This window comes from Salvia miltiorrhiza, chromosome 1 (assembly GCF_028751815.1).
Source record: "Salvia miltiorrhiza cultivar Shanhuang (shh) chromosome 1, IMPLAD_Smil_shh, whole genome shotgun sequence".
NCBI classification, from domain to species: Eukaryota; Viridiplantae; Streptophyta; class Magnoliopsida; order Lamiales; family Lamiaceae; genus Salvia; species Salvia miltiorrhiza.
The window spans coordinates 53,344,848-53,360,051 of record NC_080387.1 but is presented as its reverse complement, the minus strand read 5'-3'; the positions used below and the strand labels follow the sequence as shown (position 1 = coordinate 53,360,051).

Here is a 15,204-nt window from a genome sequence, read left to right as displayed (position 1 = left end):
TCATGCGATGCATTTCCTTTTGTATTAATGATCTCTCTACGTTAATAGGTAAAATTTGCTTTGATGACATAAAACGTGATTAGACGTAATATCACATGATATATACATGTATTTCAACTCTTTAGTTTAGGGTACAGAAAATCTGCTACGGAACGTTTTTATTAAAATGAGAAAGAAAGCAAGAAATCAAGGAACGTAAAGAATAGGTTTCTTGAAAATATCTCAAGAATAGTTTATTGTACATATATATATATGTTGATATAGAGAATAGTTCAAATGAGTCCAAGTATATATCATAAAAGAAGAATTATTTTTAGTTTTAGATTGTGAAGATCTATAATGGATTCCTGACTTAATTTGTTGAATGAATTCATGATTCAGAATTCAAATTTCATAGGTTGCATTTTTTTTTAAGTTCATAATATTTCACAACAGATTCATTATAGCAAATTCATAATCTTATTTTATATGCACGATAAGTGTAATTTGTATAATTAAGCATTCATTATACACACACACACCGTAGATCTTCAAAATAAGAATTGAAAATGGTTATGATTTTATCGAGTTCGAAGGTTTTTTAGGACAGTAACTTAGATTGATTTGGAAATTAGGACAATAATTTTCAGACTTGTAAAAATAGGACACTAATTATTTTTTAGAGTAAAATAGGACACTAATTAATAAGTGTTGCATCCGCAGGACATTTTTTAGCCAATTATCGGCTGAAAAATGTCCTATTTTTACGACGCTTATTAATTAGTGTCCTATTTTTACAAGTTCGAAAGTTATTGTCCTAATTTTCAAATCAATCTAAGTTACTGTCCTAAAAAATCCTTTGACTCTGATTTTATCTATACTAATAGAAAAAGAGCCTAAGGTAGTTTAAGGCACAACTTGTGGATTGCCTATTTTATCCTGGTATATATTTATTACTATTATATTTATAAAATATAAATCTATTTTGATATATATATATATATATATATATATATATATATATATATATTTATTTATTTATTTGTCACCCAAATCTATAAAGAATACTTATTTTTATACATTAGAAAATAGTCTTACGCACAATATGTGGATTGCCTATTTTACCCTTATTACATATTTTATTTTAAGGTTATATTTCCATATTTATATTTATAAGAATATATTAATTCATTAGATATTACAGTAAATCTATGCGATATATATCTATAGCTATTGATAAGGCTTATTCATTAAATTATCTAATAAAAGTAATGAATTAATAGATTTTTTTAAAATAATAGATTATCAATTAAAATAACATTAGATACACGTACAATGTACGTTTTTTCTTTCTAGTACGATAAAATATCTGGACTCATTTTAATCACTGTCCCTCAATATATTTATTTAGGTATATATTACATGCACACGGAAAATATGTAGGGATCTCAAATTAAGATAATGTTCCTGCCGTTCAGAATATAAGCATCATTATTAACAAATTAATTACATAGAATAACTTTTGCTTCTAGGTTTAGATATATATTGCCCTTTGAATCCAAGAATCTGAAAACGGAAATCGACACTTCAACCTACTCCACACAACGTTGCCAAAACTGTAGCTCTCTTTCTCTATATGTGTGTGTGTGTGTTTATATGCTGTTAGAAACACATGTCCAGAGCTAGGAAAACAAAAACCTTAAAATGTCAGCATAAATCAAAGTCTAGGTTTTCCTTTTACATCAACATATATACATATACACAACTATTTAAAGCCCCCCCATCTGCAGATAATTTTATGAGAAACTGCAGTTTAATTTTTCGAGGTATTTTATCATGTCTTAAGCTGCTTCATGTTATGTCAAAGTCCTGCTATACTAGATTTTGTTTTCTTTAACTGTGTTTTTTGTCTTATGATTCTGTGCTCATATGCATCTACATGTATATATTTAATGGAAATAATCCAAGGTACCTAATGGTTGGAGGCGATATGTCTTACTAACTGAGCTACGTTTCGTTATCTGAAACATTACAACTTGTACATACATTGATTAGGTAAATTGGTAAAAGCAGAATGCTGCATTGCTTCAAGAGAAAGAAAAGAAGGACAGGAAGCACTGAGAAGAAAGCAGCCAGTTCAAGCATTGCCAAGAGATGGAAGATTCTAAGTGGCCTAAACCATTGGGATGGCCTTCTAGACCCTCTAGACCTCGACCTCCGTCGCTACATCATCCACTACGGCCAGATGGCGCAGGCAACCTACGACACGTTCAACTCCGAGAGGGCGTCCAAGTATGCCGGGAGCAGCAGATATGCAAAGGGCAACCTCTTCTCTAGGGTTGGGGTGGACAAGGGCAACCCGTTCAAGTACCGTGTCACCAAGTACTTCTACGCGACCTCATCAACCCAGCTGCCCGACGCCTTCATCATCAAGTCGTGGTCAAGGGAGGCGTGGAGCAAGGAGTCGAACTGGATTGGCTTTGCAGCCGTGGCCACGGATGAAGGGAAGTCTGCGTTAGGCCGGAGGGACATCTTGATAGCGTGGAGGGGCACGGTGATGACGCTCGAATGGAGCAATGATTTCGAGTTCGCGTTGGTTTCTGCACCGGATGTGTTTGGAGGGGATGATGAGGTTAAGGTGCATCTTGGTTGGTATTCAATCTACACTTCTGATGATCCAAGATCACCTTTCAATAAAACCAGTGCTAGAAACCAGGTACGTCAAACTTCTGTCCTAAAATACGCCAACTTTACTTTTGTTGGATTTTCAAACAAACCTCAAATCCAGACGACAATCTCAATTTTTCATGTGGCTGTCATGTCAGTTTCGGTTTGGGATTTCTGAGAAAATCCCAAACAGAGTAAACTTTGTGTGTTATAGGACAAGTTTAAGAGTTCATGCGCAAAACCAATATAAGTATAGTTCGTGTAGTTTGGGACAAGTCCTAATGTTCATGTGAAAAACCAAGAACGACCCAGAGTTCGTGTATTTTAGGGCAATTACATTGTTGATAAAATTGTTGTGAGAAAAACAACTTGTGACAAAGCAATTTGTTTTTGTCTGTGATTAGGTTTTGGCTGAGGTGAGGAGACTTGTAGAGGAATACAAGAATGAGGAGATCAGCTTAACTATAACTGGACACAGCTTAGGTGCTGCAGTTGCTACTTTGAATGCAATTGACATTGTCACAAATGGATACAACAAGCCCAAGGGCATGCCCAACAAGGCGTGCCCCGTCACAGCCTTCATCTTTGCCAGCCCACGCGTGGGGGACGACAATTTCAAGGCATTCTTCTCAAATTTACAGAATCTTTACATCCTGAGGGTGAGGAACGCGAGAGACGTTGTCCCAACCTACCCGTTGCTAGGGTACACGGAGGTCGGGGAGGAGCTGGGGATCGACACGGGGAAGTCGGCTTACTTGAAGAGCCCGGGGACTGTGAACAGTTGGCATGCCTTGGAAGGGTACCTGCATGGAGTTGCAGGGACACAAGGGAGTAAAGGTGGTTTCAAGCTTGAAGTTATGAGAGATATTGCTTTGGTTAATAAGCATATGGATTGTTTGAAGGATGAATATTGTGTTCCTGAATCATGGTGGTGTGACAGAAACAAAGGCATGGTGCAGTTGGAAGATGGCTCTTGGGAATTGATGGATCATGAGAACGATGCATTTTGAGTGTTTAATTATGTTTGGAGGGTTTAATTCAAGATATTGATGAAATAATGAGATTGAACATGCAAAAAATTCTCATTACAATATAACTGAAGACAAATTTGGATGCAGTCTGAATCACATTCCTAGCAGCAGAAAATCAAAGAAATGGTTGCTAAGTGAAAAGAGTTAAGAATATCATAATCAGTATGAACAAATGTACATTTTCGTTCTTTTATGATGCTAATTTTCTTGGGATGTACATGAGCTCACCTCCACAGAGCTACTGTTTAACTTGAAGGGAAGCCTCGACACGTTCGATCAGCTGGTCTGCACCCATTGCACCCTCCTGAACGTCGAATTTATCAAAAAAAAGTAAAGTAGAAATGATAAAGTTATAAACAGTTGCTGGGAAAGGCACAGTGTAAATAACCCCTAACAAAATTTCTTTTGAACAAGGTATAGAAAACGGAACTGCCGCTAAATTAGTCGATTCGAACCTTGTATCAGCAATCACAAAGACAATTATAAGACTCTTATTCATCTAAGAAGCTTCATGTCCCTCAAACTTTACATACTAAGGCAGTTGACAGTTAATGCATGAGAATGAACAGAAAGTAAAACGATCAAGTAGAGTAATTTAATTCTCAGATTGTGCCCCTTGATCCAAACTAGTTTAGCATGTGATCACTGAAAGATATATATGAACTTTACGCATACCGAAACTAAGCTTGAAGAAGAGTTATGAAACAAAATCATCACTTACAAAGCGATCAAATGGTTTCCCATCCTTGAACAAGATGAATGTAGGCAATGCCTGTATCTGATACTTGTCAGCAATGGCGGGATATTTCTCTGTGTCGATTTTCACAACTTGGATCTTATCTATCAGTGAAGCACTGACTTGTTCCAGTACAGGAACCATGAACTGGCAAGGACCACACCTAGAAAAGGCGAAAAACACAATTAGTTTCTCCTAGTATGATAGTGACTTTTCTTGCAACCACGACTTCAAAAACTAAAGCGTTGCACATTTTACTACAATAGTTATACAAATTGAGAAAATCATCAGGATTAACTCTAGCAACAAAAGCAAAGGATAAAAGAAAGAAAGAAAGAAAAAAATCATTACCAAGTAGCATAGAAGTCCACCAACACTGGTTTATTAGATTTTTCCAACAACTCATCAAATGACGAAAATGTCTGGTTCTTCGATGCAACCTGATGAATACCGGTCATACATATTAATCAACCAAAACACGTAAGCTCTTCTCCAACATCAAAATCTCAGATAGATACAACTCACACATTTCCAGGAAAAGGGCAACTTAGAAATCCGGGGAGACTCAGTTATGCACAAAGACCTTCTTCAATCAATTCAATTGAAATATAAACATCAAACCAAATCTAGTAGTTTGAGCTGAGACCATCTCCAATGGTAAACCAAATCCCATTTTGGTGTACCAAAACCTCTCCAATGGTACACTAAACTCAAAATGGTACACTATTCATTATACTAAAACACTTTATAGAATTTTAAGAATTGCAAACTAACCCCTCTTCTTGCTAGATATTGTTTTGTTAATTTAGTAGGTTTAAATGATTAGAATGAAAGTTAATTTTTTTTCGTTAATTTCGTAGGTTTATAAGAAAGGAATGAAAGTTATAATAATAATAATAATAATAATAATAATAATAATAATAATAATAATAATAATAATAATAATAATAATAATAATAATAATAATTTGGTTGAGAATAATTTAGTTGAAAATAGAGTTTTAATTTGCAACAATAAAATAGATTAATTTTTTAATTACATGACATATTAAAATGTATAATACAAGAATATTTAAAATAATATTAATAATATAAATACCACATCACATAAAAACAACATAATTAAAATTACACAACATAATTCGAAAATCAAGCAGACGCAAATAAATAAACTACACGAGAAATACAAAATTAATCTAATAATTCTAAATGAGCTACCCTTGTGCAAACAATTAAAGAGCCTCATACTCAAAAATTGAAACATTTTGCAATGAAACAAGAAGCATGCAGAAAAGACGTAGAACGTGCATTTGGAGTTCTCCAAGCACGTTTTGCAATTGTAGCTGGATCAGTGTGTTATTGGGATAAAGAAGTACTACGTGCTATAATGACCACTTGTATAATATTGCATAACATGATAGTTGAAGATGAACGTGACCTTACTACTCCAATTCAAGTTGCTAGAGATGCACCACTACCGGATCGATTTCACAAATTTCTATCTCGCTATATAGCCATAAGGAATAGAGATGCTCACTTCGACCTTCGGAATGAGTTAATTGAACATTTGTGGGAAGAATATACTAATTCCATGTCTTGAATTTTATGTGGATGTTGGTTTATTTGTCGTATTTTATTTTCAAGTTATGTAATATTTAATGAATTTTATTTTAAAGTTTAGTTTTTTTTTTTGTTGCTTATTTAATATAATAATAATAATAATAATAAAATTAATTTCCGTATAATATTTATTTTAATATGAAATTGTTAATTAAAAAATTGGGGCAAATGTATAATTTAAAAGAAATACATAGGTATGATTGAAGAAGTATAAAAAGTAAGTGGAAAGAGAATATTTAAAGAATTTTCTTTTGGGTTTGAGCTTGGTGTAAATGGTTGGAGAAGAATTACTGTTGGATGTGACACATACTATAAAATGGGTTTGAGTTTGGTGTAAATGGATGGAGATGGCCTGAGCTAATCAGTTCTGTTGCATCATATGCTACTGCTCAGTTTTCCAGTAAAAGCATAAACAGGCACAAACTTACATCTCGAGATTCATGTAAAAAATCTGTCTCAATTTGTGGGTGAAAGACGTAATCAAATTGACACCAGACATCAATCTCACAGAACATAACAAGAACAAGAGCAATTCATCAAATTTCTCATCATTCATAATCATGAATCCACTCAATTTTCACACTAACACAACAGAAATTAGCAGAAAAATTAGGGCTCCTTGATTAGGATAAAAGCATATCCATCACTACCATATCCCAAAGGAAGCACATTTTTCACACATTGCGCAGAAATTGAGAGCGAAAGTATATGAAGAAAATCTTAGTAATTTCACGATGTGTATTTACCAGAGCAAGCGTACGACGTCGCAGGCGAGATTTAACGTGGTGGCTCCGGAAATTTCGGAGCTCCGACGGGAACTGAAGAGAAGAAAAGTGTGAAAGCTTCGAGCTATCAGGTGAAGAAGAAGGACATAGCCGGACGGCGGTTGTGGTGATTGCCGCCGCTAAAGAAATCGCCATTTTTGGGAGGGAAATTGGGAGACGAGTTTGGAGATTTACAGAAGTGGAAGGGGTGGATGACTGGATGACTGGATGTATCAAGGGAAATTTTGTCCTATATATATTACATATATTTAACTTAATATCTACACAATTCAATTTTAGCTCAGTCTAACTTAAAAAAAAAAATATTTCAACATAAAAATAAAAATCAGTTTATTCTTGTAGAAGATAGATTATTTTTTAAAGGGATATTGGCATCAAAATACATGAACTTTGAGTCAATTCTCGTTTTTCCCCTTACCTTTCAAAGTTGTAAAATAATACACCAACTTTGAGATTTGTCTCAAATTTCTCCTTTCCATGTTTTGAATATTTAAAATTAACCCCCTTTAAAATGACTTTTTATAGATTTACCCCAAAAACCATGGATATATTTTGTTTAACCCACGCTCGCCTAAAATGGTATCAGAGCGGGTTTTAATTGAGGAATTATATTATATTTAATTTATTTTATGATGTTACCTATGGGATTAACCTATGTGGGAGGAGACTCCATAAGATTTGGAATGGATCCGGACGAATGTCCGAGATGTCTTGTGTACAGGATATCTTTCCAGATTTTGGAAAGAGAAGCTAGTCACCTAATGGGTGAATTACGATGGTATTGGCGTTACCTTATGCTCAATATCACCGAGGACGAGGAGACTGTTCGTGAAATCATTACGAACATCCAGGAGCATCTTGATGCCCTATTAGAGAATGTCGCGGCCAAATCGGCAAACAGACAAGCCAGAGCCTACCTCCATCAATATCATACTTGATGGAACCGAAGGACAAAGCAGGAGTAGCTTATCCAAGCTACCATAAGATCGAGTCGAATTCTTCCGACAACGTCAACTTACGGGAGATTCAAAGAACGGTGGAGTATTACGTCGTCAAGTTGTACAAACTACCGATGGAGATAAGCAGAATATCACTCCAACAAGAGGAAATACTAACCCTCTTGCGTGATATCCAGAAGAAGGTGGAGGAGATCGAAAGGCGAAAACCATGTTCCGGAAAAATTCGGAATAAATGGTCCAAAGACCCGACGTATCCACTACCACTCGACTCAGCACCCAAGGAGCTGAAACCGGAGGACATAATTCGAATCATGAAAGGCAAATGAATAGCCTTGATCGAATCGGATTAGAAGATCTACAAGAGTTAGCAGAATCTTTTGCTAACCTCAACATGGTTGATTTAAAGATGAACCAAGAAGAAGAGGTGCCTAAAACTGAGCACCAAGAAAGAGAGTCGTCAAAGAGGGGTGGGGCTTCAGATGATGCGAGCCATTACCAACGAACCAGACGACGTCGGCCACAGATGCGGGATACTTCCGTGGGAAAAGCCACACTAGAACCAATCCATCCATACGGATTGATTCTCAACCTCGATGAAGCCAGTTTCAAAGATGGGGAAGGACTTATCGATGAATGGGCTTCAGCAATGAAGATTGTGATTGCCACGATAGAATATGACAAAGAAGAATTTGTCAAAATCTTCGAGGCAAGTTTTGCAGGCATGGCAAAATAATTCTGGGATAGAGCCGACACCACGGGAAAGAATGATTTGTTCAGCCAAACATCAGCTGCTGAAATCCTTGAGTTGGCCACCAAGCAGATTAAAATCCATTTTCTTGGAATGGGTTTTTTCGAGGGATCCGCAGAAGAGAAGCAAAAGAAATATCATCAGGCATTTTACAATCTAAGACTGGTGGTGCTAGAGCCATAAGCTCTCGATGAATTTCTGCGCCTATACACCCTATATGTCCATATGGGGGTAGTTGATGATCGGACCGCCAAGGACCTCTTTTTCACAAAGTTTCCAAGTCCATGGAGGGAGATGCTCATCAACGAGTACGTTTCACCAGGAGAATATCCACTTGACAGCGCGTCAAGAAGGATGTCATATGTTCATAAAAAGCTGTCCGAATGGTGCCAGAAGGCAGTGGACTAGAGGAATCTCAAGAGATTGAGGAGACTCAATAAGAAATCTCCATTGATGTGCGACAACATTGATCTTCCAACAGAGATTGGTGCTGAGTTGCTGTATCAACGAAAAAGTAGAAAAAAGCATAGGTACCAACCCTATGAAAAAAGTTCAAGGAAAAGTTCTTGGAAGCCAAGAACTATGTGGACCAGATAGAAGGCACGCTCCTACAAATCAGGCCATCGGAGCGGACCATCAAGGAACCGATTCTCATCCCAAAAGAGAATCCCGGCAAGGAAAACTTCCAGGCGTACCCAAGCCAAAGCAAATGAAAGTTTCAAAGATTGCAACTGCTGGACATGCGGTGCAAAGGGGCATATATCTACCAATTGCCCAGACAACGAAAAAAGAGGGATAAGGAAATTCGAATCCACACCGGATATCGAAGACGCTATCTACCACCAGGAATTGATACCCGTGTATCAGTTCGAAGATATATCCTCTGACGAGAGTATATATGAACAAGAAGAAGTCTTTAATTCTGAAGATTCGGAGACAACCGATGGATCAACCGGAGACGAGTCAGACTAAAGAGGAACACGAGGTCTACCACACACAGAAGGAGGATCAGAGTGGATTTACTAGTCATTTTCTGATTCCACAAGAAGAGGTGGTGAAGAAGCTCGTGAAAAAACTCAAGAAGGAGACCGAGGAGGTACAGACATACCAAGGGTTTTCTAATGGGAGATTGAATCAAGTCTTACATAGCTTGATTCCATTCAAAAGGAAGCATCATGTCTATTTTGGCGTTACAAGTCAAGAATTGGCGCTTCTAATTGAGATTACAAGCAATCAGGTGGAAATCCAGCTGGTTCCAGCCGAAGATATACGGAGGGATCTTAAGAGAATGAAGCCAGAAGTCGCGAATACGATGAAATGGATTCATATTGGAGCAATTCAGTTGGTGATTAAATCTTCCCTTTTCCCAGGGACAGATCAACCAATTGATGTTGCACTCTGCGACAAAAGGATCAGAGATGCCAGAGAATCAGTTCTTGGAGCTTTTTCAGGCAATCTCTATGCCAAGAAAATTATAACCGAGTTCTACCCACAAATCGCTTATAATCTACAGGATTCATCCTTCAGCCGAGCCCTGACGCTTTATCAGGACTACAAAAAGAAGGAGCTTATGACGGGAGGAAATAGGCCATACTCACTGACTTATCAAGTCTCGTATGCCTTATCAAATTCCCACCACACAGAATTATTTCTGGGAAAAGAATTTATTGAAATTCCAGAAATATTCAAGGAGGTAGCCAAGGCAGTCAATCCAAACCGAGTGGAGATTCCCCAGATCAGGGAAATCGACATCGACGTAGGAGACAAGCAGGTGCTAAGCCACAATCAGAGTCTCAGATTGGGAGCACCAAGGCTATCATTCCAGGGAAATAGGCTAACTTCAGGGCCTATAACAAGGAGTTTCTCTCATTCGTATGAAAGAAGGGCGATACAAGAAATACCAGTTCCAGACATGAGGGTTAAGCTCAAATGTCTCGAAGGTTGGAAATGGGTTTCCACAAGATTTAATACAACTGAAAAGGAAAATAAGTTTCCTTGCAATATGTTGTATTATTTGGCGAATCCAGAAAGCAACCGATATATCAGAATTCTGGAGGTCGGAGGCTTTGAAATCCAAGTCGAAGGCCAAGCCGGACAAGAGACTGACGTCCTAATCTTAGGACGTAATTTCCTCGATAAATATCAACCATGGTCGTGGAAAGCAAGTGGAATGGAGATTACGATCGACCGACAGAAGTTGTTGATCCAATGACAAGTCCATTCTCGATATACATCTCTATTGGGATGTTATATGAGGAGTTCAAAGCAGAATATTTTGCTGCTTATGTGGATTCAGAAGCAGGAATCTGTACAGCAAAACGAGGAGTCTTTCCAGTAGAAGTTGAAGAAGAACTGCCTCGAATTGCGGGAAGGGATTTCTCCAAAAAGATTTTGCTCCTATCAAAGGGAGTGAAACAGACGAAAATATTGATCGGAGGCGCAGGTCAAACACCTTGGTACAAGGTCAAGACACCACCGATATATTTTCATGATACCGGAGCAGATATATTATTTGGAAATAATTTTCTGCAAACCTTCAAGCGGTATACACAGGATAATGAGGCCAGAAGGCTGGTGTTCATAACCAATTGTGACCACAAGATCATTGTGCAAAGGCTTAACGGAGCTTTTAATCGCTCGATGCCAATCAAGTTCCGCAGCAAGCGTGGTGATGATGGCAGACTCCGGAGACCACAGATGAAGGATCAACGGAGATTCAGAGATGTTCTGCTCAAATGCAGAATTGAGGGATTCCCAGATCTCTCCGAGGAAGAAATTCAAATCCTCAAAGTCTCCCTGATATCACACAAAGATATCAAGGAAGAAGAACAGGTGTCCATAGCCGACGTCAAAAGGAGGATTCAGAAGTGTTACCATGAGAATCCTTTGGCATGGTGGGACAAAAACCAGCTCAAAGCTACCTTAAAAGTTAAAACTGGAAATGAGCATGAGTTCGTAAGGTTCAGACCTATCCTGATGAACACTCAAGATCAACAGGATATGAGGAGTATAATCAAGGAACACCTTGATTTGAAGCTGATCGAACCAGGAAAATCGCCTTACAGCAGTCCTGGATTTCTGGTAAGAAATCATGGGGAGATCAAGCGAGGAAAGCCAAGATTGGTCATTAATTATAAAGGGATTAATGACATTCTTGAGTTTGACGGATACTTCATCCCGAGCAGAGAACACCTTATCAACTGTATCAGAAGTGCAAGGGTATTCTCAAAGTTCGATTGCAAGTCAGGTTTCTACCAGATTCGCATGGAGGAAGGGAGTAAGAAGTTTACAGCCTTCTCAACTCCACAAGGACATTATGTCTGGAATGTCATGCCAATGAGGTTAGCCAATGCGCCTCAGATATTCCAAAGAAAGATGGATAATCTCTTCAAGGATTATTCTTCGTTTATGTTTGTTTATATTGATGACATTCTTATTGCATCAAAGAACATTCATGAACATGTCAGGCATCTGGAGATCTTTGCGGATGTTTGTCAACAAGAATGACTAGTGCTGTCTGAAAAGAAGGCAGTCATAGCCACCCAGAAGATGGAGTTTCTGGGGATCGAGATCGATGAAACTGGGATAATTCTACAAGATCATATTGTGGAAAAAGTCCAAGGATTTCCGGAGGATCTCAAGGAAAAGAAGCAGCTCCAAAGCTTTCTTGGAGTTGTTAACTTTGCAGGAATGTTTATCAAAAATCTTGCAGAGCACCGGAAAGTCTTCAGTCCTTTACTGAAGAAAGATGTTCCATTCATATGTAAGGAGGAGCATCGGGAGGGTATGAAGAAGTTGAAAGAGATTTGCAAAAATCTCCCGAAACTTTCAATACCACAAGATGAGGATGATTTGGTCCTCTATACAGACGCAAGTGATTATTGGTGGGCAGCCGTGCTCACAAAGATCACCCCATTTGGAGAAGAACCTTGCAGATATTGTAGCGGTCTTTTCTCTGACAACGAGGCTGTGCGATGGCACATAAACGAGAAAGAATTTTATGCAGTCAGAAAGGCGTTCAAAAAATGGCCGCTCTTCTTACTTGCTAAGAAATTCGTTTTGAAAGTTGATAACACTAACGTTAAAGTTTTCTTAACAAAAAAGATAGAATCTAAACCTGAAAAGGCTAGATTGCTTAGATGGCAAGCAGAATGCCAATATTATGATTATGATATTGTCATTTTGAAATCTGATCAAAATGTTCTTGCAGATTTCTTAACAAGGGATGGAGCCAACTGAGGTTGACTCTATCATGGAGAACCAGAGGCAGCTCCTGGACAACCTGGAGATGCTACAACAAGAATGGCAAGAGTGTTTACTCCATGCCAAATAAGCGGGAAGGATACAAACGGATGCTGAATCCAAAGTAACCAACCGCATACGAGAATGTATCAAAAAGATGTTAAATCTTAATGATGCAACCCACAAGCCGCTCCTGCGCGGGATCATGGCTCCCATGATTGAAGCAGGCATTACCGTACAGGCCGGATTACCTGTAGCAGGGGATTCAAATACCCCTAGCACAAGTTCTGAGGCTAAGGTGTTAAAACCGGATCCTCGAGAAAAAGATGTTGCAAAGGCTTCACCGCCCGAACCAACATGTCAACCCTCCACCTCTGGGGAAAAAGAGGGAGAGATCAGTCTTAGGCCACTGACGGGCAAATCTAAGATTGATACTAATATTATTGATATTTCTCCTGTTTGGCAGCTGTACCAGTCCAGATGGGAAAAACTCAATACCAGAAAAGGGCTCAATCCGAGCTATTGTCGGGTTGATGTTGCGGGAAAATATCCTCGCATATGGATGACCACCGGAGCCAATCCTCAGGAGGTCAAAGAGTGGTATGAATTCGGGGCATTAGCCTCAGTTTATACTACTTCGCCAACATTTAGCGAAATCAAGGGTCTACCCAGGTGGATCCAAGAGACAGTCTATGATGCTTGGGCGAACAACCAGTCCCTTAACCGAGGAGATGTCCTGGAGCTATACTTCCTCAGCGCCGCTCCAGAACCAGCAGGAAAAGGGAATCATGAAGCTTTCCATTTTATTAAGCTTCGGAGACCCGACACGGAGGCCTTAAACCGAATTACGGCACCCAATCATGAAGTTTCCATTGTCACAACATTCACGGAGGATCAAATCTCCACGAGACGTGCGTGGGGACTATGGGTCTGTCTCACAGAGATGGACAAAGTAAAGTATCAGTTCAAGTTCTCTCATAACGCAGGACTTGGATCTTTCCTGTTAAATTCTATGACAGGGAAAACTACAAGCTTCGCGGAGAAGGCCTTTGAAGAGAAAAGGCAGACTCTCTGGCGAAACAAGGTGGCGGGAAGCAAAGAAACTCGTCACAAGTTCTGCAACATTGCCCATTTAGGTCATTGGACAGATCACATCTGCATAGAGTGTCCGACGCAGAAAGAACCGGAGTTCGGCAAAGGCTTCTTCCCAAAGCCAAACAAAAAGAAATTCCGGTCCAACGAGTATGAAGAGCACAAGACTCCACGGGGACGAGCACCTCGGGCACCAAAAAAGTAAGGGGCCCGACATAGAAAAGATAGTCATGTGACTCAAGACAGGAGGACCACCCACTAAAAGAAAAACGACGGAAGTGGGTGGATAATAAGGCAGGCCAACTACCCACTGACCAAAATGGGTAATTCTACAGGAGTTCCACTCATCAAAAGAAGACAAAGGATGGTGGAAAAGTTGTAGGCTGGCCCCTCACAACATTATCAACTGAATAATGGAGGATGGGACCAGAAAAGCACCACTCACCAAAAGCATAAGACAAGGCTGAGTGGAGGAAAAAGTGGAGGGACCTCCCCAACCATTATCACAAAAAGATAAAGGAAGGTTCAACTCCATGTGAAGGCACTAACTAGTGTCGGTAATCATGGCCGACAAAAGAAGGTGGATGTCACATTCAAGAGAGCTGGCCACAAAGAAAGAATCCAAGGCCAACTACCAAGCCATTATAGAGGGGATCAAACCTCTATATAATCCCAAGCTCTGGAGAGAAGAGATCATCGAAAATTTTCACAACTCTTTCACACACCACACTCTCTCTCTAGAAAATTATCTTTGTAATTTTATTTTTTAGTTTTCAAAGTTTTTCGTTTTAAGTTTTAGTTCTTTTAATTTATGTATACAAGGATTAGCTACTATGAGTAGCTAATCAAGTTAGTCTCATCCCTTGGGGAATATTTTATGAAATAAATTAAGTATTTTATAATTCCTCTTTTAACACTCCGTTTTACCCAACTTTCCGGTTTAGTAGAGTTTTTCTTTCATTTTTCAACAAAGTATTCAACGTCGAAACACAGTGAAGGAGGAAGGTTGCAACCATCTCTTGCGAGTGCGTGGTTGGACGAAGCCTGGAGGGCGGAAGGTCTGTAAAACGCAACAAGGACTGACTCCTGAAGGTGACCATTCGGCGAAAGGTATAATGTTGAATTATACTTTGATTAATCTTGAAGTGTTACGGAAGCATGTTGAGCCATTTGCTTTGTATTTTGTAATAACAAAAGATATCTATTTTATTTGGGGTCATTCTGTGCATGTTTGCTTTTAGAGGGGTTGATTTCTAATAATGAGAAAATTGGTTGGGGAAGTTTGCTACAATCAAGAGAGTTGATGTATTATTTCGCGAAGATTGAAAGTTTAGGGGAAAAATGAG

At 38.7% G+C, this 15,204-nt stretch overlaps 3 protein-coding genes across 7 annotated transcripts in view; 1 reads left to right on the top strand and 2 right to left on the bottom strand.

The window, feature by feature from the left end:
- LOC130992384 (T-complex protein 1 subunit beta-like) overlaps positions 1–15,204 on the bottom strand; it is a 629,300-nt gene that overhangs the window by 304,604 nt on the left and 309,492 nt on the right. The gene's annotated exons all lie outside the window — the stretch shown is intronic.
- On the top strand, positions 1,537–3,763 carry LOC130992712 (phospholipase A1-IIgamma-like). 3 transcript variants are annotated; one of them, XM_057917463.1, is made up of 3 exons: positions 1,537–1,597; positions 2,035–2,695; positions 3,051–3,763. In XM_057917463.1, exons 2-3 carry the CDS (start codon positions 2,054–2,056, stop codon positions 3,654–3,656), a joined length of 1,248 nt encoding a protein of 415 aa, XP_057773446.1. In that variant the 5' UTR covers positions 1,537–1,597; positions 2,035–2,053; the 3' UTR covers positions 3,657–3,763. The 3 variants fall into 3 exon arrangements, with proteins under 3 accessions (XP_057773446.1, XP_057773435.1, XP_057773439.1); XM_057917452.1 differs by lacking the exon at positions 1,537–1,597 and adding an exon at positions 1,642–1,805; XM_057917456.1 differs by lacking the exon at positions 1,537–1,597 and adding an exon at positions 1,644–1,805 and having other exon boundaries at positions 2,053–2,695.
- LOC130993244 (thioredoxin Y2, chloroplastic-like) lies at positions 3,005–7,016 on the bottom strand. 3 transcript variants are annotated; one of them, XM_057918076.1, is made up of 5 exons: positions 6,779–7,016; positions 4,765–4,853; positions 4,399–4,576; positions 3,906–3,981; positions 3,005–3,449 (listed from the first exon to the last, which is right to left on the bottom strand). In XM_057918076.1, the coding sequence occupies exons 1-4, from the start codon at positions 6,950–6,952 to the stop codon at positions 3,916–3,918; spliced, it is 507 nt and encodes a 168-aa protein (XP_057774059.1). In that variant the 5' UTR covers positions 6,953–7,016; the 3' UTR covers positions 3,005–3,449; positions 3,906–3,915. The 3 variants fall into 3 exon arrangements, with proteins under 3 accessions (XP_057774059.1, XP_057774068.1, XP_057774055.1); XM_057918085.1 differs by lacking the exon at positions 3,005–3,449 and adding an exon at positions 3,710–3,778; XM_057918072.1 differs by lacking the exon at positions 3,005–3,449 and having other exon boundaries at positions 3,710–3,981; positions 6,779–7,015.

Excerpts from the sequence above, each read along its gene's own strand:
- LOC130992712 (XM_057917463.1), top strand. The coding sequence starts at position 2,054 with ATGCTGCATTGCTTCAAGAGAAAGAAAAGAAGGACAGGAAGCACTGAG. Across the intron at positions 2,696-3,050 it reads AAACCAGTGCTAGAAACCAG|GTTTTGGCTGAGGTGAGGAG; the intron begins GTACGTCAAACT and ends GTCTGTGATTAG.
- LOC130993244 (XM_057918076.1), bottom strand. The coding sequence starts at position 6,952 with ATGGCGATTTCTTTAGCGGCGGCAATCACCACAACCGCCGTCCGGCTA. Across the intron at positions 4,854-6,778 it reads GACGTCGTACGCTTGCTCTG|GTTGCATCGAAGAACCAGAC; the intron begins GTAAATACACAT and ends GGTATTCATCAG. Across the intron at positions 4,577-4,764 it reads GTGGACTTCTATGCTACTTG|GTGTGGTCCTTGCCAGTTCA; the intron begins GTAATGATTTTT and ends CGCCTTTTCTAG.